Source organism: Psittacula echo, assembly GCF_963264785.1.
Source record: "Psittacula echo genome assembly, chromosome: 5".
In the NCBI taxonomy this organism is placed as follows: domain Eukaryota; kingdom Metazoa; phylum Chordata; class Aves; order Psittaciformes; family Psittacidae; genus Psittacula; species Psittacula echo.
This window is the reverse complement of record NC_137739.1, coordinates 14,440,615-14,464,260: the sequence shown is the minus strand read 5'-3', so window position 1 is coordinate 14,464,260 and position 23,646 is coordinate 14,440,615. Positions and strand designations below refer to the sequence as shown.

At 42.6% G+C, this 23,646-nt stretch overlaps 1 protein-coding gene across 4 annotated transcripts; it reads right to left on the bottom strand.

The window, feature by feature from the left end:
• Nucleotides 1-52: 52 nt before the first annotated feature.
• Nucleotides 53-20,031, bottom strand: ABAT (4-aminobutyrate aminotransferase). 4 transcript variants are annotated; one of them, XM_080618755.1, is made up of 14 exons: nucleotides 19,984-20,031; nucleotides 19,233-19,262; nucleotides 18,570-18,687; nucleotides 11,758-11,807; nucleotides 8,136-8,216; nucleotides 7,813-7,905; nucleotides 7,375-7,437; nucleotides 6,134-6,197; nucleotides 5,310-5,458; nucleotides 4,316-4,453; nucleotides 2,840-3,007; nucleotides 1,968-2,114; nucleotides 1,365-1,476; nucleotides 53-185 (listed from the first exon to the last, which is right to left on the bottom strand). In XM_080618755.1, exons 1-14 carry the CDS (start codon nucleotides 20,014-20,016, stop codon nucleotides 64-66), a joined length of 1,368 nt encoding a protein of 455 aa, XP_080474881.1. In that variant the 5' UTR covers nucleotides 20,017-20,031; the 3' UTR covers nucleotides 53-63. The 4 variants fall into 4 exon arrangements, with proteins under 4 accessions (XP_080474881.1, XP_080474882.1, XP_080474883.1 ...); XM_080618756.1 differs by having other exon boundaries at nucleotides 4,316-4,414; XM_080618757.1 differs by lacking the exon at nucleotides 7,375-7,437.
• Nucleotides 20,032-23,646: the final 3,615 nt, after the last annotated feature.

The following is a 23,646-nucleotide window of genomic DNA, read 5'->3' as shown; positions in this document are numbered from 1 at the left end:
AGAGAAGACATGAATTAATGCAAACTAATTTCATAGTCAGCGTTCAGTGCAAGGGAACTGCTTTTACTTGAAGTTTGCTAAGATGTCACTGAAAATGTTGAGGAAGAGGTGTGCATGGTGATCCTTGAAGATCAATGTTGGACGGAAACGAATCGATCTGTCGCCACAGCCTCCCAGCACAACACCTAAACCAAGCATAGAACAGGTCCTCTGGTCATTTCCATCCTTGCCAAATACCCAGAAAATGAGGTTCACCTCACTGCAGGGGCTGGGAGAACTCCCAAATCACTGCGAACCACACAGCAATACAGCACGCAGTCAGGGGTTCACAAGGGTCTCAAACTGCACAGCAACTTAGAACACAGTGGGTGCCTGTAGCTAAAACACCTGGAATGCTGGGACTAATCTAAACAGCAGTGGAAAGTGCTCCAACAGCATCTGAGCCTTCAAAGCTGCCATGCTGTACTAGTTAAGTACTGCAGTGCCACAAAATGACACAATAGGTTTCTTCAAAACAAAATTGCAAGCTACTTCATTTTTAATGACAAAAATTTAAAATAACTCAGTGCTGGCAAACCACTTCCTGCAGTACTTCAAGTGCATGGTATTGTTTTTACCCCAGAATCAATTAATTCTTTGAAAACTCCATGCCACAGAGCTGAGCTTGCCTTGCCTTTAGTCATAGCCTTGGTTACCATGAAACAAACCACTTGCCTTCTCTCCCTGCTGTCTTAGTTTCCAAGAATAAAAAAATACCAGTCTTTAAAATTGTGCTTTCACAATAGTTTAGATGCATCGTGCCCGCTTCAAGAGATATGAGTAACAGCAAAAACTGACAGCAGCAAACCCAGGGCCCACACACAGTTAAATTCAAAGGGCATGTTGGGCTTCAGATATCTGGGCTGGTTATGAATTCTGTAGCAAGAGAGGGATGTAGTTGTAGATCTGTGCCCATTTTAAGCAACACATTGCATTCCATTATTGGGTATTCCATAAAATTCCTTTTTCCTCCCTTTCTCCTGAGTGACACATTAGCTTTCTTCTCATTTTCCTGATCTGTGTCTAGAAGTAATATGTGCCTTGGTGCACCTAGGGTCACTGCAGAGGAATGTGAAAGGCATGTCACAAAAACTCTTGCCCTACACAGAGCTCTTCAGCAATGTTAGACCTATACAGAAAGGTAAACACGCACCATGGAACAGACTGGTCTGATGTCTCTAGAAAATACAAGTATTTCCAGAAAAGTTAAATACAGTTCTGTTCGTAACTGTAGTACACATACCCCATAGGAAAAAGGAAAATTTAAAACATTACATACGCTACTGCTTGTCACTTGAAGCTAATCCACAAGCAAGCGTTCTTACCTTTGTTTCTGGCTATTGTAATTAACTTGTTTCTAGTTGCATCATTTGGAGTGTCAAACGAACAAAATGTTCCTCTTCCTCTCACTCTGCTGATAAGATGTGGGTAACGAGCCTGCAAAGAGAGGTGAGGAAGTAGGGAGGGCAGCTGCTGCCACAGAGGGGACCTGGTGGCAAGCTCTGCTCTGCCAGCATCCTCCTATGGAAACCTGCTGCCTCTGCCACTCTGGTGGAGCAGACCTATTGCAGGGGCTCAATGTCTCACCCAACCCGCAAGCTCTTCTCCCCATTCTCCTCTTACAAGAGTAACCTTTTTTGGGTAGTATCAGTTGTATTCTGGCCCTCCAAAGGACGAAGATTATAATTTTTTGTGTTCTCCTGCCTGCTATGCCTTGAGTTGTGGAGAGAGCAGAGACAGTATGTGGGTTTATCCTGTGCAAGCATCTGTGAGCCTACCCTTAAATGCCTGTCTTGATTTTCCTTCTCACGTAGGCCTCCAGAGTTGAAGCTGGAGTTCCTCAGTCCAAGAGTCTGAAGTGGATGATGTCAGGTCCTACCTGATGATTAAATTTCAACTTCTTATCTCTGATCCTTCCAGGTGTTTACCTGTAAATCCAGCAGCCCGGTCAGTAGTGCTTTCCCGGCATGGGTCGCATTGTTTAGAAGGTCTTCTCTTTTAATAACCTTGATGACTTCAGCAAGCAAAAGGTTCTTGGATGGGTCTCCAAGCCAGGTATTAAAAATCCGATAGGGCTTGGGAAAGAGAGTTGTAAAACATTAACGGGCAGATCACTACAATAAAGAAAAGCAAGCTGTCAAACTGGTAATGCAAACATCTGGTGTATGAAAAAGCATGCACTCATCTCACCAACCCCCTTTTTATGTTGTAAAAGCAAAATACAGCTGCCCTGCTGAGCAGAAACAAAGGGCAACTACTTTATGCCACAAACTCAGGTCATTCTGTCTTGCTGCTCTAACATCTCACTGAATCATGGCTAAAGATGACAGGGAAATCAGCATCCTCTATACAGGTTTTACATTCAAGCTTTATGCTCTCCCACCTGCCCCGTTTTTTTTATTTTTTTAATTTATTGCATCTAAAGGGCCATTAATGCAAAGAAGAAGTCTTACCGACAGAATGCAAAATGCTGGCATACAAGCTCTGAAGATAACAAGTTGCCCTACTGAAAATGGTGTCAGTTTGTGGTTGGATTTTGTACTGAAGGTTAGTTCATTAGGCTAAACCCAGTTCTCTCCCTCCCACCAGCTTTATGACTTTTGTGACTGACAGCAACTGGAATAAAAGCGAAGACACAACAACTTTTGTAGAAGCACAAAGCGAGTGTCTATGAAATAGCAGCTCCATCCAGCTGAACCTGTGTTACTGAAGGAAAGCTTGTCTGTTCCATGGCCACTACAGTTACTTGTGAATGGGTCTTCAGCTAGCACGAAGTTCAAGTTCCATTGAAAAATCTTACAGCATTTGGCCTGAACTCCTCTTTGTAGAAAAAACCTCCTGTCATCATCTTCTTACTGAAGGATACCACATCGGCTGGGTCATCCAGGCCCCAGTGTTCATGCGCCCAGAATTTTCCTGTGCAGCCACATCCTGTCTGCACCTCATCCACCAAGAAGGCACAGCCATGCTGTAGACAGATGTAAAGAGCAGGGAATGAGCCCTCGTTTCCAAACGAAAAATGCCTCCCTTAGTGAACAGATAAATATAAGCCAGTTACAACAGCCCTCCTGCCTCCCCCTTCACAGCTCCAAATCTCCCTTCCTCACCCCCCATCCCAACACCACTCCCTGCACTAGATTTCACAATTAAAAATTCAGCTGTTTGTCTCCGAACAGCACTAGAAACATATTTTCTACCTAAATTCACAAAGTACATGGTTTTATATAGCCTTCAACATTTTCTAGAGACCTGAAAACATCTGGGAAGAGCCTGGGTGGCATTTTCAAATCCCTGAAGGAAGCAGAATGTCATTTCTAGGAGGTTTGTTTATTTTAAATAAGAATTCTCTGCTTCCAGTCTGAGTCAGGCATTTGCACATAAAGGCAATACCAGCAGCATGATCCATTCAGTCCAAGGGTCTAACCTGATTTTGGAAGATCTGCCTTTTCAGATGTGTCTGCTGAAAGAGCTGCCCATTTTAGCCAGCAACGTGGTTTTTTATGTGAAGTACCATTCTGCTGAAACTTTGAGATAGGGAGATCAAGCTATGTCATGATATTGTAATGAAAAACAATAGGTGAATACTTTTGGCAGCATCTTGTTTTAGAGAAGGCAAACCTTTTCACTTCACCTCATTTACTTTATCCCTCCAGCATGAGTAATTGTTAACTACAGGAAAAGCTGCTTTTTCTCATAGCAGAACAGAATTTTCTAAACATCACCTGTACCCCTTTCTGTAAGCACACAAATGTTTTGAGAGTAAAAAAAGCACTGAGTCGGTCTTACTGAGTATCATCACTTCTAAGTCACTTCAATTTCCAAGTATCAAGACATCTGCGTTGATTTACTGCAACATCTGCATCATAGCTGGACTCAGATTTGCATTTCAGCTTTTTTTTTTTGCAATTAAAAACAAGTCTGTCCACAAAAAATCATCCTTTTCCAAACCTGCCTCTTCTGAAATTGTTTGAATCCCCTCAACAAATTTCTATTATAATTCAGAGAACACTACTGTGAAATCCATAGTTAATGAATCAGAGCAATTTCTCTCTCAGACATTAGAAGAAAGCACTAGGTGTGCATCCAATGGAAAGAGAATGTGCCGTGCTGATAAGGGGCTGCCTGTATCTGAACACACAAACATAACTACGCCAACTGCTGTGAGGAGACCTGGAGGCTCTCAGGTTGCCTGGGGCAGGGGAGAGGGCCTCTGGAGACACCAAGAAGTATTTGCATGTTTAGCTACCACTGAGTGAACAGTGAAATATTTGATTACCTTTCTGGCAATATCCCGTAGCTTTCTGAAGAAGTCATCAGAAGCATGATTGTCCCCACCCTCTGACTGTATTGGTTCTACAATGATTCCGGCCACAATCTTCTTCTTTTTCCTGTACTTTACAATCAGGTCTTCCACCTGTAAATCAAACATTTATGGTACATTCACCATTCAGGAATTTGTACATTTCCTCCTAGAAAGGTTAAGTCTCAGCAACACAACTTCAACATTTCAGAGGCATTCCTGGCTATAAAGGTGTTAGGAACCCTGAGGTTCGGCACATTGGCATAAGAAAAACGTGCCTCCAGCACACCACAGCCGCTCTGTAGTTTGTGTGGTGCTTCAAACTGTGCCCTATTTCAGTTCCAGTCCTAGGGTACACCATGCCTTGCTCCCCACCACCACCTCAAAAGAGATCCCTTGGAAGCGGCAGATCCTGGATCCCAGTAAGCCCAACAGGGAATCATACAGTTCTGCTACCTGGAGACAGTTTTCCTCCCTTAAACGCTGTTCTGGCCACCTTTCTTCTCTCTGGGGCTAGAGAAGGCACAAAGTCCCTGCCCGCTCCCTCCCTGCAGCCATAGGTAGAACCACAACTTGATGCCAGAAGGCTACCACAGAAAAGCTGAAAAACCCGAAAATACTGTTCCAGGTTCTCTTTGCAGAGGATTATACACACTGTGCTCGCTCTTTGTGAGTGTCCCTTTGCAAGATCTGGCAGACAGGTTCACTGTGATACAAGGAACTTCTCCTGCATGTGGTATTTCACTTTGGTAGGGTTCATGTAGACCTCCAACTCACAGTAAGCTTGGCTGTTCCTCTGAAAGGCAGGGACAAACTTCGGACCGTAAACAACAGTGAATGCTGCTTTAATCACATGCTGTTCCAACCCCTGAAAACATTCTTCTAGTGAAAACCAGCTAATCCTACTAACACTGTTCATTGTTTCAAAAAAGAAAAAAACAACTAAAAAGCTGCCAGGCAATTTTTTTACCTCCTCTAAACAACGGGCTTCTTCCTGTTGATTCTCTTTCACAAAGTCTTCCAGAGGATACTTTAGCCTTGGAAATGGAGCAATAGGCCAGTCCAGCGACGGAATGTCCAATTTGTGAATTGCTTTAGAGTGAGTTGTAGCTAAGCAACCTAAACCCAGAAAAGCAAAAATTGAAGTAATACCTGTCTAGGAACAATACCAGGAAAATGCTGCCCAAAGGTGGAAAACTGCCTCACACCAGGACTGCAGAATTCTCTAATTGCTCTGGGTTTACTTTAGTTTCTGAAATACTGGGTAATTTGATTTAGCTAAGCTTAGTGAGTTGCTCCAGCTTTTAAGTGTCAGTTTCCACACACACTGTTGCCAAAGAACAGGAGAACCTCTGTCAGTGTGAACAGGGTGCTTAGATGAGATGAGTTTCACCTGACCAAATACAACTGCTTGCAAAGCTCAGAATGGATAATGTGTTTACAACAGGGATCGAGCCAATATAAGATGGCAAAAATTAGTGACTTCTTGTGTGCATGTTGTGGTGATTTTACCCAGGAGTTACTTTTTTACTAGTATAGACAGGAAACCTCAGATTCAGAATGAACATAAGAGATCTTCTGAAAATAATTATAATATATATATATAACATTAATTCCCACTGCCACTCAAACACTGTTTCAGTACTAGCGTGGCTTGCAAGGTTCTTCACCTCCCTAGTGGAAAACAGGAGACTAAGGAAAATAAAACACTTCTCAGGAACTACGGTGAGAGGACAGTGCAGCAATGAGAGGAGGCAAAGGGAGGAGGAGGAGGTGTGCCCGTGCTTGTCTTACCCAGTGTCCTCCCGTGGAAGCTACCCATGAAGGAGAGCATGGCATAGTCGGGGCAGCCGGGGGGCTGGAAGCAGAGCAGACAGGCAGCAGTCAGGGACACGGACACACGGCAGCACTGCTGCCTCCCTCAGCACTCCCAGTGGAGGCCGCCACCGTCAGGCACTGTGCAGCATTAGTCACCCATTTAAAGACATAACATTTGTCATCCCCTAATAACCGCCCAGCCTCCTCAAATACATCATTAATACTAATGAATACTTGGCAGCTTACACTGTATCATAGTAACTCTTCACACATGAGGTCACACAAAGGCTGAACATTCAGTAGGATCAGCCCTTTTTGTACAAACTGTGAGCATGTGTATGGGATGCTCAGGGATGGTGATCACCAGAAATGATCATCAGTTTTACATGTCCTACGCTATCTTATAAAATTCCTGCTCCTTCAGGCCATGATGTGCCATGTTATTTGTACTGGACAGCCATCTGTCTGACCAGGCTGTGAGCAGCATCAAGAACTTCATAATTCTGAACACAAACAAAGCCCAACAAAACCCTAGAAGAACCCTCCTCATTTTTAAAGCCAAATGAGTTCCCTAATCTCACGTGAATGCATTGAATGCTTGTCACTACAGAAGTGCCATAGATCAGGGTGGGACCAGCAGGTTATTCATTTCTAACCCATTTATCTCAGAGAAGAGATCAAATACTGTCTTCTGCTGTTGCATGTTCAAATTTGTGATTGGCAAGAGCCAGATCACCATCCATCATGTAGGCTCCTCAGGCGATGTTTAGTTTGGATATTAGGAAAGAACATCTTCACCAAGAGAGTGGTCAGGCATTGGAACAGCCTGCCCAGGGCAGTGGTGGAATCTCCATCCCTGTGTGTGTTCACAAACCATGTGGACAAGGCCCTTACTGACATGGTTTAGTAGTGGCCTTAGCAGTGCTGGGGTAATGGTTGGACTTCATGATCTTAAAGGTCTTTTCCAACCTCATTCAGTCTATGATTCTATGATGCCATGAAAAAAGGGATATCTTCCCAAGATTTACAGCTGGGAAGGATGCAAGAATACAAGCAGCAGGTCTTGATATTTGTTGGGAGCAGTTTGTATTTCACCATTTCCTACATTTACAAGCCCGAGACTCCACTTTAAAGATAAAGCTGATATTTCTTCCCAATCTTCCATTATAAATCCAAGCCAATGGTACCTCTGAGGTGTGAAAAAGAGCAAACATTACCTGGTTAATTACACAGGATTCCAGTTCCTCCTTTGTGACGTTGTTATGACCCCTCTCCTTGTTCTGCAAAAAAACCCCAAAGAACCCAATGATAGTTTTTCTGTAGCTTTAACCAAAGGAGTTATGGCTGAACCACAAATTAGTAATGCCAGTATGACAAATTAGAGCCAATGAACACATTGACAGTGGCTCCTAGATAGTGACTGCAATCTGCATGTTCTTTATTTCCTTTTCTTTGTAATTTCTAAAGTTGTATCAATACAAAGTGAAAACTCAGATGAAGACTTTTAAATAAAGATTTTATACTAGATTGAATATAATTAACACCACAACAAGACAACCTCCAAGCCTTACTTTGGTTTACAGTAACAGTTCCAAGAATGAATAAATATTCATTTTACATTGAAGCCTACAAAAATATCTTAATAGTTTACTCACTCTGTACCACAGAAATATTGCTTTAAAGGCATTTTCATTAGAGCAGGATCCGCAAGCCATGGTGATCACCTGTGACAGGCCCTTAGGAGCCACCTGTCAATGAAGACAGAAAATTACTCCAAAATATTACACATAATATGACATAGTGCAAAGTGCTGATAACACTGCTCAGTCGTTAACATCATAAGCTTCAGCATAATGGGAGACTAGCCGAGTCTAGGATGAGGAAAGACAATTTCCTATCAAGGTCCATAACATCCTTTGATTTGCCCGTGCCCAGAAGCACAGAACATGGTAACTCATCACTGCTATCTCAAACTTACTGATAACAAAGATTCCTTCAGTCTTTCTGCAAAGTTCTCTGGAGGCAAAATCCCTAGGGCAGGTCTGTTGACAAAAGTGCTCTAAAAAGACAAAGAAAGACAAATTGTTAGGTTTTACTATCACATAAAAAGGATCATGTTGATATCAAGGCAGTTACATTTTATTCTCATTACAAATACTTAGCCAGAAATTTGTATCGGGGCAGAAGGGGTTTTAAAACCAGAGGACAATACTCATGTCTTAGAAAATGTTTTCCTGCCTAACTCTTAATACTTCATTCTTGCAGGACACCTTAGAGAAGGGACACGCTAACTGATACTGACATCTCCTCTTCCATATTGCCATTTTAGTTGCTCAATCTCATTTTCCCTTATATACAGGGAATACACTTCAAAATCTTAATTATTTGCCTTTAGTTTGTACAGCTAAATCTAAATACAATTAGCATAGCAGCATTTTCTTCCTTACTGAGCCTCAAGACAGACCATTTCACAACACTGTTGTTATAAACATCCTCCAGATACTATTACAATGGGAACCAGGGCAACAAGCTAAAAATGAACTTAAAGGATAGGGGCTACATCTGAGAAAGATAACACACATGCAAGGATCAGCAACACAACACTACAAAAAAATAGATTCTTGACAAAAATTTGTGCTCATTGGCATGCTGTCTCCCTTCCAGACTCCTCAGGCATGTACAGTAATGGGCAGTGCAGCACAGAGATGGTGAGAAGCTCCCCTGTGTGTTATTACCCCGGTACTCAACAACATGCCTTTAATCAAGCTCCAGAACATTGACTGTGATATATCCAGAGAGAGGTGCAGATTTGGGTACACGGAAAAGCTTTGTCACCAACAGTGAAGCCATGGAACGGGTTGCCTCAAGAGGCCGTACAGCCTCCCTCCTTTCAGACTGCACGATCCAGATAAAGGCCGGAGCAACCTGGTCTGACTCACACCTTTGAGAAAGGTACTTCTGGTGTCAGAAGGTATGGTGGGAATGCTCAGCCACTGGACCACAAAGGCAGCTCTGAAACACCCTCAGTCTCCCCAGTTCACTAACAGAGATGCATGTCATGTTTATGCAGTTAATGTAAATTAAGTGTCATGGATTAAAACTGACTCATCATTGCTCTTGGTCTTTGTAGCTAACCTTGTTTGAGTCACAATGTGCTACTTCTTATTTTAAATTAAACTTGCTCAGGAAAAGACAAGCTCAATAAGTTTGCCACCTGCAAAGCAGCATTATTTGCCCTTATTTTTGTTACTCTTCTTGTTATAACAAGTCATCGTTGAAATGAAAGGCTGAGCTTCAATGACTTATATCTTTATGGGTCTCCAGAGGGGACACGCTGTATTTTCACTGCAACTCAGACTCAAAGCTTGCACATTTATGAACATCCTTCAATCTTTTTCCTCAATTTGTACTCATTTATTCAGATGTGTAGACCACAGCAAGGGGCATGAGTGGTTACTGTGCCTGCAAGAACACTTCATCAGAATCCTTAGGGAAAAACAAAGATCACACAAGATGTAACAGAGTGTGAGCTAGGACTTTGTAACTTGAACAAGCGTCTCACTTCCAAAACATCATTTCAACAGACTCAAGCTTAAAAAATCCCCACAACCTGAGCAAGGATGTTATGGACAGATTAACACAAAACTTTTGTTTAGTGTGTAAGACAAATCTTACTTGACTTTTTATCTCAGCTTAGAAGTAAATTTTCATCTCAAGTCAGACAAGAGACCATAAATTTGTTGTGAATTCGATTATGGGCTGTCACAGTCAATTGGCAACATTTGCCACTGAGCAGAAAGTTGTGTTTTTCTTTTGTTGTTAATGAGATGCTCAGCACTGAGAAGAACAGAACATTGACATCAAGCTGCTGTAGTCCCAGATGAACAGATGCACATTCTGTTCTCTATACCTGGCTACAGAGACGGTAAGTGGAGCATTACAATCAACCGAATAAGAAAGCACTGATCCCATCATGAACATTAATCAAGGGCCCTCCCCTCAGTGTGTACTGCTCAAAAGAAGCACTTTCACAATAAAGCTGGTGCTTTATCTGCAGGCAGAGCCTGGCACACACTCCTGTCTGCAGTGGATTTGCCAGCACAACTTCACCAAGGGCAAGTCCTGCCTGACCTACCTGGTGGCCTTCTATTATGGAGTTACTACCTCAGTGGACAAAGGAAGGGCTACGGATGTTGCCTATATGGTCTTCTGTAAAGCCTTTGACACGGTCCCCCACAACATCGTTCCCTCTAAATTGGAGAGATATGGATTTGATGGGTGGACTGTTCAGTGGATGAGGAATTGGCTGGATGGTCGCATCCAGAGGGTAGTGGTCAATGGCTCTATGTCTGGATGGACAAGAGTGACAAGTGGTGTCCCTCAGGGGTCCATACTGGGACCAGTACTCTTTAATATCTTCATCAACAACAGACAGTGGGATTGAGTGTGCTGTCAGCAAGTTTGCAGATGATGCCAAGCTGAGTGCTGCAGCTGACATGCCTGAGGGACAGGAAGCCATCCAGAGGGCCTTGGACAGGCTCAACAGGTGGGTCCATGCGAACCTGATAAGGTTCAACAGGGCCAAGTGCAGGGTCCTGCACCAGGGTCAGGGCAACCCTTGGTATCAATACAAGCTGGGGGATGAAGGCATTGAGAGTAGGCCTGAGAAGAAGGACCTGGGGGTACTGGTGGATGAAAGATTGGAGATGACCCAGTAGTGTGTACTTGCAGCCCTGAAGGTCAATTGTATCTTGGGCTGCATTCCAAGGAGCATGGCCACCAGGTCAAGGGAGGTGATTCTGCCCCTCTGCTCTGCTCTGGTGAGACCCCACCTGGAGCTCTGTGTTCAACTCTGGAGTCCTCAGTACAGGAAAAACATGGAGCTGTTGGAGAGAGTCCAGAGGAGGCCACAGAATGATCAGTGACGGAGCACCTCCGCTATGAGGAATGACTGAGAGAGTTGGGGTTGTTCAGCCTGGAGAAGACAAGACTCTGGGGACACCTTGCTGCAGCATTTCAGTTCTTAAAAGGAGGCTATAAGAAAGACGGGGAGAGACTTTTTAGCAAGTCCTACTGCAATAGGACGAGGGGTAAATGGGTGTAAACTAAAAGAGGGGAGATTCAGGCTGGACATGAGGAAGAAATTCTTTACAATGAGGGTGGTAAAATACTGGCACAGGTTGCCCAGAGAGGTTGTGGATGCACCGTCCCTGGAGACATTCAAGGCCAGGCTGGATGTGGTAATGAGTGACCTGGTCTAGTTGAAGATGACAGCCTGCCCAGGCTAAAGCCTGCTGGATACCCAAACTGCGCAGGAAGGTGCAGACTGATGGGGCTCAGTGCTGCCCTCCTGGTGGATTGGGGCAGGTTTCAGAAATAGGAGTAGGGGACCAACAACAGCTTTGATGCTCATATGTGGGACAGAGGGGTCCTGGCTGCACTATTCACTCTGGGCTTTGGAGGCAGTTCCTTTGGAGGCAGCAGATCCCATCATACTTTAAATTGAGTCATTAAGCATTATCAGTTTAAGAAAAAAGTCAGAATGCAAGCCACAAGGAGGAGGGGATGCCTTCAAGTACTTCATGTTTTAATTCACTTACCAAGTTCTGTGGCTGCTGCAGAAGCTTTATCAGAGAGGGATGGCTGTAACCTAATAAAAAAGAAAATAGAAAGAAAATAGTTATTTCCATCTGGTTTCAAGAAACTGATATGAACAGTAACCTAGACAATAACCTTAACTTAATGCTTGACTGCTTCTATGTAACTTGTGTATGTTTTAGCTAATAGTAACAGAACTTCTTTTGAAGTTAATATATTTTAGCTTCAAATAACCTTTTACAAAATATATTATCTGGAACTTTGGTACAAATTTTGTGTCAGGAAACAGCAAAACTTATGTAAGTACTGAAAGTTAAAAACTGAACACAAAAATAAATGAACACGACATGGGTCTTTTGCCTGACAAGGCCTAATTGAAGCATTATAGTTCCTACGTAGTTACTGTAGAACTGACACTACTAACCACTTGCTTGCTCTCCTTTCTAGGTTTCCCACATGTACTTGGTTTCTGTACAGTGCAACATGTGAACCTCTCCTCTTCCTCTGTTAACAGCAGCTTTGCATTCTGCCAATGCAGCCCACAAGCTGTTGTTTCTGTAGGTCACCATTTACCTCTGGTATAGAAGCATCTCCATTCTCTCCTCCCTGAAGCAGGCTGCTTGCTATTCTCACTCACCACAATCCTGATCTGCTAGACTTGTGTGGCTCTCACCATGCAGTGACCACCCAACACTGTGGAGGGAAGTTCCCCATGCAGCTCTGTCCATTACAGTAGCTGGAGCTATGCCTTCATAGCAATCTTTATCATTCTTGAGTATCAGGCTGATTATTCCGAACACAGTGACAGAGCTTCCCCCCTCCCTTCCCACCCTGCGCTTTTTAACTGATTGGATTTTTCTTCATTGCAAAATCGACATTCCCCCCATTTCTTCCATGCCGTTCCTCAGTATTTAGCAGCTGACCATACAAAACAGACATGCAAAAATCCACATTTACTGTTTTCCCAAAGAAAACTCACTTAGCAATTGTAATTTCACTGCATTACAGCGTGCTAACAAAACATCAGCAAGGGCTTTTTATCCTTCAGCAGCTCCAGCCAGGCAGCGCAGGGTAACCTTACTAGCACAGCCACGGTGTTCTCAGAGCTGGCTGTTGGTTGCTGAAGAGGACATGCTGTGGCAGACTCAACAGGGACAAGCCCTGGGACCCCAGCAGAACTTTGCCACCAGCTTTACAGCGCTCCTTGACATCAGTCGCAGTTGGGCAGCGTTCACCACACCACCCTCTACAGTGCTACCCCCACACCACGTGCAGAGTGCTGCCAAAACTGGGTTCGAGGTGTGCCTCCATGCTGTCCAGACTGTCAGGTATTCATACACTGGCATTTATCTGCATGCATGAAGATGCGCATTCCAGCCAGGCACACTGCAGATGTTCATGTGTGATCATTAACAGTCCTACAAGAAGGAAGAGGCTCTCTACACAGACAGTCATGCACTTGGACCTCGTGGGCTGTGATAAACACTCAAATCTAACCCGCCACAACCCATTCATCATTCCAAGACGCCTGCCTGAAAATCTGTGTTTCTTATTGTCCTGGGTTCAGCAGTAGCAGTCATTTTTTCTCCTTCTTAGTAGCTGTTGCAGCACTGTGTTTTTGACTTTCGGCCTGGGAATGGAGCTGATAACACTGATGTTTAGACTGACCAAGGACTTTGTGAGTCTCATGCTCTGCCAGGGAGGAGGAGAAGGTGGGAGGAAGCAGGGACAGGACACCTGACCCAAACCAGCCAAAGAGGTATTCCATACCACAGCACGTCATGCCCAGGAGGTAGAACTGAGAGTTCCCGGAAGGGCTAGAATGCTGCAGGGTGGGGGTGAGGTACCGGTTGGTGAGCGGTTGTATTCTCTTCCTTGTTATTTCCTTTATCATTATTACTATTAGTGGTAGCAGTAGTGATTTGTGTTATACCTTAGGTATTAAACTGTTCTTATCTCAACCCGTGGGAGCTGCATTCTTTTGATTCTCCTCCCCGTCCCTCCAGGAGCGGAGGGAAGAAAGGTGGGGGGGGAAGTGGACTTCGTGGTTCTGATTTACGGCCTGGGCTTAAACCACGACAGTTCTTTTTGGCGCCCAACGTGGGGCACGAACCCACGACCCTGAGATTAAGAGTCTCATGCTCTACCGACTGAGCTAGCCGGGCCTTGTTCAACACTATCCAGCACCTTCAAAAGGGAAAAAATGTCCCTGGATCTGAGGGCAAAGATTTTGGTCAACACCAGAGGATCTGCCAACAGAATGTACACAAGAGAAAAAGCAAAAAAGAAACACAAGCTTTCTTGGGTGCTGTGGGGTTCTGGAGAATGCACATCCCAAATTACAGTTCTTTTTTGGCGCCAACGTGGGGCGTGAAGGGCACGTTCTCTTTTCTGTCGGGCTCTCTTTGCCGGCGGGCGGTATCGTATTCAAAAGAACTGTCGTGGTTTAAGCCCAGGCCGTAAATCAGAACCACGCAGTCCACTTCCCCCCCCACCTTTCTTCCCTCCGCTTCTGGAGGGACGGGGAGGAGAATCAGAAGAATGCAGCTCCCACGGGTTGAGATAAGAACAGTTTAATACCTAAGGTATAACACAAATCACTACTGCTACCACTAATAGTAATAATGACAAAGGAAATAACAAGGAAGAGAATACAACCGCTCACCAACTGGTACCTCGCCCCCACCCCGCAGTGATCTAGCCCTTCCGGGAACTCTCAGTTCTACATCCTGGGCATGACGTGCTGTGGTATGGAATACCTCTTTGGTTAGTTTGGGTCAGGTGTCCTGTCCCTGCTTCCTCCCACCTTCTCCTCCTCCCTGGCAGAGCATGAGACTCACAAAGTCCTTGGTCAGTCTAAACATCAGTGTTATCAGCTCTGTTCCCAGGCTGAAAGTCAAAAACACAGTGCTGCAACAGCTACTGAGAAGGAGGAAAAATGACTGCTACTGCTGAACCCAGGACACTTATACATTCATATACCTCAGCTATGCATCACCATAAAAAAAACCTGTTTGCTAAACTGCTGTCTCATATTGAAGCAGCAGATTCTGCTCTTTTCACTTTCTTTCATGACCAGTTTTTTGTTCCTTCTGGTTTTCCTTACTTTGACAAAGTGTTACTTGGGAAAAGATGCAACAATGTGTCCTTTTTGCCCAGAAACATCAAGATACTAAGGATGCTTTGGATCTGAGGCAAGGATTGATGTGCAACTGTGCAACTTGCTTGCTTACCAGTAAACCAACCTATCTGATATAAAAAAATCCCAACAAAGGAGCCCACAAAATTTCATTTGAAGCCCGATTTCTAATGTATGAAGTGCCAAATCCAGAGATTAACATCATCTTTTATATAGCCTTGTGGAAACAGTTGGAAACTTCATCTTCCCTACTGCTCAAGAAGTCAGTCCCCTCTAATTTTATCGCAAAAGCTTATCAAGCCAGTGCAGCTGAATGACAACAGCCCTGATTATCCTGGCTGAGCAATGGAGCTTTAGGCTACTGCATTAACAAATCAATTATAAATCCTGTTTTGAGTATTTTAGTTCAAAACAAGGAAATATCCAGATTGTTTTAGCTGCATGTCATGCTGCAAAGAATCTGTTGAAATTATTATCTAGAGAATCCAAGCAGTTATTTGTGAGACAGGCAACTAAATCTGCATTGCACCTGCTGTCATGGGAAGAGCTGTTGCTAGGCTGAAAGCTGTGTCACTGTGAGCTGTAGCTGTGCTACTGCTGAGAGCACCTTTGAGAGTATACCTGGTATTTTAGAAGTCTCCAAACTAAACTCACAGAACTTTGTTATAAATAGTTACCACTGCATAGGAGCCTAACCATTAACTCTGCTATTGCTGGTAAAGACATGTAACACTGCTGCTGCTGTCAAGATGCATGAAGAATGCAGAGATGTTTGCATCTTCTCTTAAGTAACACAAATTCAAGGCTTCTATTACCCATAATTTACCCCTTCCCACCCACACAAGGTGTGTTTCCCGTTCTCTTCAGGCCGAGCAGCCCTCCTAACACTCCCTATTCAGCTGGTGCATCCTCAAACAGGCCAGGAGGAGAAGAGAGAATCCTTAGAGCCCAGCTGTTTCTGAAAGATGCTGAGCTGGTACATGGGTTCATAGTCATAAAGTAACACCAGGAAGAACTAAGTGGTTCAATAACTATTACACAACCGTGGCAGACAAAGTCAGGAAGCTCTAGGCTGAGATGTCAAACGGTAGCATGCTTCACTGCCATAACCAATGTGAGGGTTTGTAGCTTTAGGAATCCACTCTCACATACACTCCTTCCAGAAGTGACAGGGCTGGCTCTTAAGAGGACACCTGCTTCATCACTCTTGCTGTGTGTCTAGATCAATGTGACAGGACAGTACATGTCCTCAGGCTCATGAACGTGCCTCTCTGCAAGAGGAAAAAACTGGAGGCTGCTAAAACAATGAGATGGAGAAAGCCCAAAGAATCCATCTGATCCAAGCAGCAGGCTGCTGTCAATAGTATCCAACTACACCTCTCCATATCGTCCCAAACAAAACAGGCCTTCTCAGCACTGAAACCTGTGTTTCATTTAACAATTTCAGGATGTTCGCTAGTAAACATGCTGATAGAATCTCCTCTTGTATTTAGCTCCATGGCGTTTCTAACTCCAGACAGGCTAGATACAGGTTTAAAGGAGTATATTGTGCCACAGCTTCCCAAAAAATATGAAAAATATGGTTTTAATTTTTGGTTTTCAGCAAGAAACAGCCCAGAACATCTTTGCCTGGAGGATTTTTATACTTTAACTCTTATCTCACCACACAGGCACTTATTATCTCTCAAGCTCTGCTGATAAATATATTCTAGGTGGCAGACCATTATTAAATCTCAGGGCATCTTGACAGATTAATAAAAGATTTTATTGGATTTACTTGCAGAGAGATAAGCACAGATGACTCGCAAGCACACTGTGATCTTGTTTTGGTGTCCCAGTCTAGAACCTAATGCTGTCACCAAGAAGGATGTTATTAGTAACCTCTGCAGCTTCAGATAGCCAGTCTTGTCATACAATGCAACTTTAAAAAAACCAAATGAATGCTGTGTGGTCAATTAGATTTAGGTCAGTCTGTAAATATTCTGTTTCCATTTACCCTTTGTTGCTACAAAGGGTATCACAGCCATTATCTGAGAAGGTATATGAAGAACTGCACTATAGTTCCTTTGTTACTGAGGAACATGTCGTCTAGGACAAAAAACCCAGTTTATTCTCACGAGAGAATTGCCACAGATGAGAGAGGAACTAGACGACTTAGCTGATATAGGTGGCTTATCAGTTATAGGTACTAGAGTCTTATATCTATGTCACCAGTTTCAATCAACCAGAAAAAGTAAACTGCAGAAGCCGCTACCCATTTCTGCCTGTTAAGAAAATATTTCCACCTAAAACTTGAACATTTTATACACAAAAACTGTATTAAAAGAGGTGTGCTTGCACCATCAAGCATTAGAAAGTCAGAAAGGCTCAGTGTACCATGTGAACAACCTTCATTTCATTATTTTGGAGTATGCACGGACTTCCCTTCAAATGCATGACCATGCGCTAGCTTCTCAAATCAGTATTTCTTGTGTGAAGAACGGGAGGTCTTGAACACTAAATGCACTTCCTTTCCTAGACCCCTACTTTCCAATCCCACTCAAGTTAGATGAGCATTGGCACACAAGCATTGTGCTCCTTTGTCTCACCCCTGTTTCTACATTAGCAGTGACAAAGTTTACTCAGTGCAGCATCTAGCTAAAAGATAAAAATTATCTAGAACTTCTGTTAATGAAAATAAGCTGCAAAAATTGAAGAGCTCTGGATTGATTACACATTTACTGAAGTGCTACATGAGAGCGACAATATTAACTGTCTGCAAAGAAGACTGGGATAACAACAAACTCACTGCCGTAAGACCCACAAGGTCTTCGGTAACAGAATTTTGGTAATGACCTGAACAGCACTAAATTCTGTTTCCCAATAACGGAGGCCTGTAGGGATGATTTTGAGTCATCACAGTTTCTATACATAGCACAACATCTACCTTTTAAATTACCCCAGCACTTCTGCTCTTTTTGCTTTTGCAGAAATGTATGTTTTAAGCAACTGATAGGAACCACGGATTAGGAACAAACTGGACACCTACTGAAACCTGTATTCCTTGCAGCTGGAGCCTACATCTCTGCCTTGCTGCTTTTCCTTCTTGAAATGCTTCATGAAAAAATAAAATCAACTGTCTTTCCCAAGCAGTTGATACATCCCATTGCTTGGTTCCTCAGCTCGGCTGGCCTGCCTTTGCTTCCACCCAGCACCACAGTTTAGTGTTCGGTCTTCTTTCATCCTATTGGAGTCCGTATGGAAAACTCCTTTTTTCAGTTCTTTTGAGATAGAAGTGTTAACTAAAGCATATAATTTACTGTTAAAATGTTCAAGTCATGTTTGTTAACATTTAAAAGAGTAACATACTGTTACAGAATCACAAAGTAACAAATCCAAGCAAAGACCACCTAAACCGTGGAACTTGCATATTCAAGTTAAGATTAATACTAGAGCACCTTCCACATATCACTATGCATTTCCAGTGAGTTGTCAGTATTCAATTTGTAGTTTCTTCAGCTGTTCAAAACCACCATGCGTAATAAACAGCATTGAGGAGTACCCTGACTGCAACAAGGCATACCATATGTCTGCTTTGTTTTTCTGTCCAACCGTCCTCCCTGGTAGCAGCCAAGATAGATAAGAAAATGACAACTTGAGGACAAAGCAAGAAGTTTTGGTACAACTGCTTCCTACCTATTGGGATGGATGAAATCTGAGAGTAGAGATCAAGCATGCGATTGCCATCTACATCTACGAGGTAGTTCCCTCGGCTCTCTTCATAGTTGCAAAAGAAATGTACAGCATCTGCATTCTTAAAGGAGAAAACAAACAATTAATGCTTTAAAATGTAGCAGTGTGTAGGTAGGTTCAACTAATGGCTCTACAGCAAAATCTGATAATATCTAGCTGTAAGATACAAAGGCACATTATATTAATTGCATAGGAATTAACTGTATAGCCTTTTTTATAAAGAGGGACTGTGAGAAGGGCAAGTATGCACTTCTTCTACAGAAACAAAGTACAGGCTTTAAGGAACTGCTCATCTTGGCAAGGCTGACATACTTTTAGGCTCAGGCCCAAATTTACCTATGCTTTCATTGGCCACTTCATATCAACTTAAAAGGCATGTACAGTGTTTAAGGAAAAATCACTGTTCCCAGCAAAATAACCGCAGTATTCAAAATATACTAGAAAAGATTTTATTCAGATGTCCATTCATTCAGTGTGAAAACTCAAAGTCAAGTGTTTTACCTTTTTTTTTTGGTATGGAATTAAACATACACAACAGGATCTCAAAACAAGTTCCAAAATCACCGTATTAACACCCCTCAAAACTCAGAAAACTTGATAAGTTACCTGAATGCCACTCAGCTGCTTCATTAATTCCTGTAAAAAAAACAAAAGCAAACAGAAGAGTCTCAAATATGTAATTACCACATACTGAAGGAGAATGTATGCTTCTTTTTTACGATCACATCAATCATATGCAAAACTTGCAGTCCTGTGTGCACCTAACAACTCTACTTGCCACATGGACTTCCACAGTGCATCTTGCAAATATTACAATCAAAACTATGAACTGTGCCATGCAAAGCTACAGGGGCTGTAAACACAGTTTAATTGTAAATCTTCCTAAAGGGAAAGCTGCCTCTTCTATATTGATCAACTGAGAACAAGAGAGAAATCAGAAAATAAGAGAAGCCATAGTCCTGCAAATTGGAACTCTTTCTTCACTTTCAAACCCGAAACATTATTTCATGTCATATAAAACCAGCTGAGTTTCTGTTTCAGCAGCAACACAAGTGAGCAAGTCTCATGAGATGTTTCATCAAACTGATGCTCTTTTGCTTTCAGTTACTTTATACAGGAAGTTGGCAGTTGAGATTCAGATCTCTCTCTCAGAGAGAGGGCATTTCATTCATGAGCTTTTCACTCTCAGCCTCTTGATAAAAGTGGCTGTAGACTGTTGTGAATTGATGTTTATTCATATCAGATTTAAGGGTTGGAATTAAATTTGTTTTCTAACAAGTTAAACACAGCTAAAGAAAAAAGAAAAAAGGAAAACCAAACCCCACAAAATCCAATCTACTGTGCTTTGGTAACTTACTCTAGATCGTGGTCCAGGAACTTCTGTCTTCATTAGAGGTCCATCATAATCAAAATCCACATCAATTTTAGCTGCAGCTTGACTGATATATCTGTGTCCTGTAAGAAATAATGAAAACCTGAGTACAGACCGTATTATCTGTGCTCTCCTCTCAGAATAAATATCCATACCTTACCCGACTGAGAACACTTGACAGATGAAACCCACTACATTGTACTGTATGAAGTGAACTAAGTATCTTTGACAAGTGCTAAAACTAATACAAGGGAGGTAGCTTTAAAATAAATAAAAAACCCAAGTGAAATGACAAGGCAACTCTAAAGAAACACAGACAAATCCTGCTGTAAAGGACAGGGGCACTTAGAGCACCTCTCTTTCCATCTCTGTTGTTGAGTCTGTCCATTACATCTTTGCCATAAATTCCCCACTCCTGTGCAGAGTTGGCTTCATTCACTAATAATTCATTCAGTAATAACCAAAAAGCCTGCCGGAGTCCACAGGTAAAAGCCCTTGTGATGTTCTGCAATAGCTCAAAAGAAACCATCTGGGAAAGATTTGTCTCAGAAAGGTAAATGGCTATGTTTAAAATAAATTCAAAATCTCACATGAATGCAGCATCTTGCAGTACAGCTCTGAAATCTGGGTCAGAAATAGTGACAGTTTTTCCTCTGATCCTGCCTCTGACCTTGCTGCTCTTTATCCACATGTGTAATTGGGGAATCATAATAAACTTGACATCTTAATGTAACCAAAAGGCAAAAATCCCCTGTGCTTCATCAGTAACAGGCTCTGCTTCCATTTCTGAAGTAACTGTTTCAAAATCCAGGGTTTCGGCATACTTCATATGACAGAGACAGTTCTGGTGAGCACATATTCCAAATATGTGCATATTCCATTAAAGGGATTACAGGATAATATGCGAACTGTACATTTGCAACAAAGGAAGTAGACTCAAGAGCTCTACTAAAGTGATCAGTAAGAGACCATGAGCTTGCTCCGAATCCTGTGGTTAAGTGTTGAACTGAAATAAGGCTCTTAACAATTGCATTTTCGTCAGGGAGCACTTGCAAACCTCTACCCAGCACAATGTCAACAACAAATTAATCTTCATATGCTTAACTTAGGGGTATTACACTTGGATCAGAACACCACTTGAAAGATATGGGCATAACTTTAATCTGTGATAGGCATTTTTAAGTTGGTGCAATTTAGATAGCCCAAATGTTTGCATAGCCCAAATGGCTTGCCTCAGTTTGTCAGCCCACGTTAAGATGTCTCAGACAAGCTTGACTTTGAGAAACTATCTAAAAAATTACAGCCCTTTGGGAAAGTCTCTAACTGAGCACTTAAATTCACTGCTCATTTTGGGAAAACTTTGTCTGCAAAGATGATTATTCTCAGCTTTAATTCTAAGCCCTTATATCTGAGATGCGTCAGTGCCTCTCTGCAAAGCTATTAATAGATTTCGTTACAGCAACACCACTTCATTTTGGTGCCATTCTGTTTAGTGTTCATGTAAATTGGAGACCACATGACAACTGCTCCACTGGAAAAAAAGCAACTGCATATAAAAGATAAAAAGCCACACAATTCATAGCCAATAAAGCTGCGGATTTAGTAAACATACCATGAAGTCTAAAAGGGGAAAAGAGACCAAACTAAGCCTTTTGTGCACCCTGCTTCTCCCTGATGGAGATCACAGTAAAGCAGTGATAAATGTTTCTCCTTGTGTGTCCTCTTCTCTCCCTCCCCCCAGGCTCTGGGTGCTAGTTGAGACGAAATAGGGGAAAGCACCAAGAGATGCACAACTTATATATCAGGCATTTTGAAACTCAGCAGTAACAGGAATGATAGAGACCCTGTGCCACTGTGTCCCCTGTCCATCTCCCAGGGTTCTCCCACCCAGAGCAGCAGTTGACAGGCACACTGCCTGCCTCAATCTTTCTGAGTCCTCATAAAACTACACTTGTTGGGACAGTGATTAAAGGTTTCCTCCCAGCTAACAATCAAGCTACTCCTGCAAACATCCAAGGCGCCTGACTGCCAGGCTCTGGACCTCAGGCCAACAGTGAAAGACTTCCTGGCTGTCACCTGTAAGATGTGGATGACATCTTCCCTCTTCTACTTCCCTAAAGGACAATCTGTGAAGTATTTTAACAGGTGACGATTCCGAGTTAAACACAGACTTAATTATTCCTCTAACAAAATTCCATTGTGGATATTGCAAAGGGCAATCTCCCCTGCAAAACCACACATACTTACTGAGCTGCACAACAGCGAATTAATTTAGAGAGTATTTTACTGCTGTCTTAACTTGTTTAACACCACATGTCAAGAAGAATGTGCTGTTAAACCATACTTCCATCAGTCAGGCTGTGTACCAAAGACCAAAACCCGTCAGCCTGCTTTGCAGATCATTATCATCACCTTTTTGCTACTGTTTATGTCTCTTTTGCATGGGTCTGTTGAACTAGGTATTTACTGAAGGCACACATAAATGATTAAAACCAAACAGTATTTTGCTGTGCAGTGCTACACTAATTCTACCAACAGACAGGTTTTCACACACAAAGACGGTCAAGTGAAACTAAAACATACAGGTCTTCCCTGAAGAAGAGTTGACTTAAAGATCATTTTTATCAAATCAGTAGCGTTGGTCCATTTGTGAGACCGTATTTTTTTAAACAGCTTCAGGAGCAGCTTATCCAAACCACAACCATTTCCTGCAAACCAGAGCCATCTGAAAAATTAGCAACACGAGTGACAGGTTTCCCTTCATTCTCTTGTTATCTCCTAGAAAGCATGCTGCACGCCATCAGGTGCTACAAGCGACTTCTAGGCTGACTCAGTGATACAAATTTGATTGTATATACTTGTTTTCAGGAGCCCACAGGCATCTAATTTTATTAATGCCAGCATTATGGCAGCTCTGCTGATTTACTGATCCTTACACTTGCCACAGAGTTGTTCCACTTCCTAGCTCTGGCAAACACTATGGTTTGAATCTGAAGGAATAACATGCCATAAATATATTGAAAATGCCTGTGTTATCAGATCAAAGGACTTGAAAAGGTTTGGGGTTTTTTCTTCCCCTTAGGTAGAAGATGAAGAATACAGGCTAGAACAAAACCCTCAACATACAAGCAAAGCTTCTGATAGCAAAAACTAAAACTGAAGTGGAGTTAATCCTCAAACTTTTTATTTTTAAATGAAGCTCTTCTCCCTTTAAGAGTATAACATAAATGATTGGCACAAGCTCACACAGTTTCTAGCAAGGTCAACAGTTTCATTCCCAATAGGCCACTTCACTACGCATCACACTGACATACTTGTTCACAGGGTTGGTTAAAAATAAACAAAACAACCCAAATTTTAAGAATACAAAACTGTGGTTCCCCTGCTTCCCCCTTTTAGCTCTGGGTTTTCTTCTTCCCCTACTCTTCCTCAAGTAAATCAGGATGCTGATTGGAAATCTTCATGACAGTATAAACAGCCAGCTCCTGCAAAGAGCTTGGCCTCTGTGTGACCTGCACTGGCACACATGGGCTGTGCAAGCCTCTGGTACTCACATGTAAATAGCTCTCCTAAAAGAGCATTGTAACAGCAAGAAAAGAAGCTGTCTTACTGCCACACAGTGGATACATGACTCTTAAAGCCTAATGC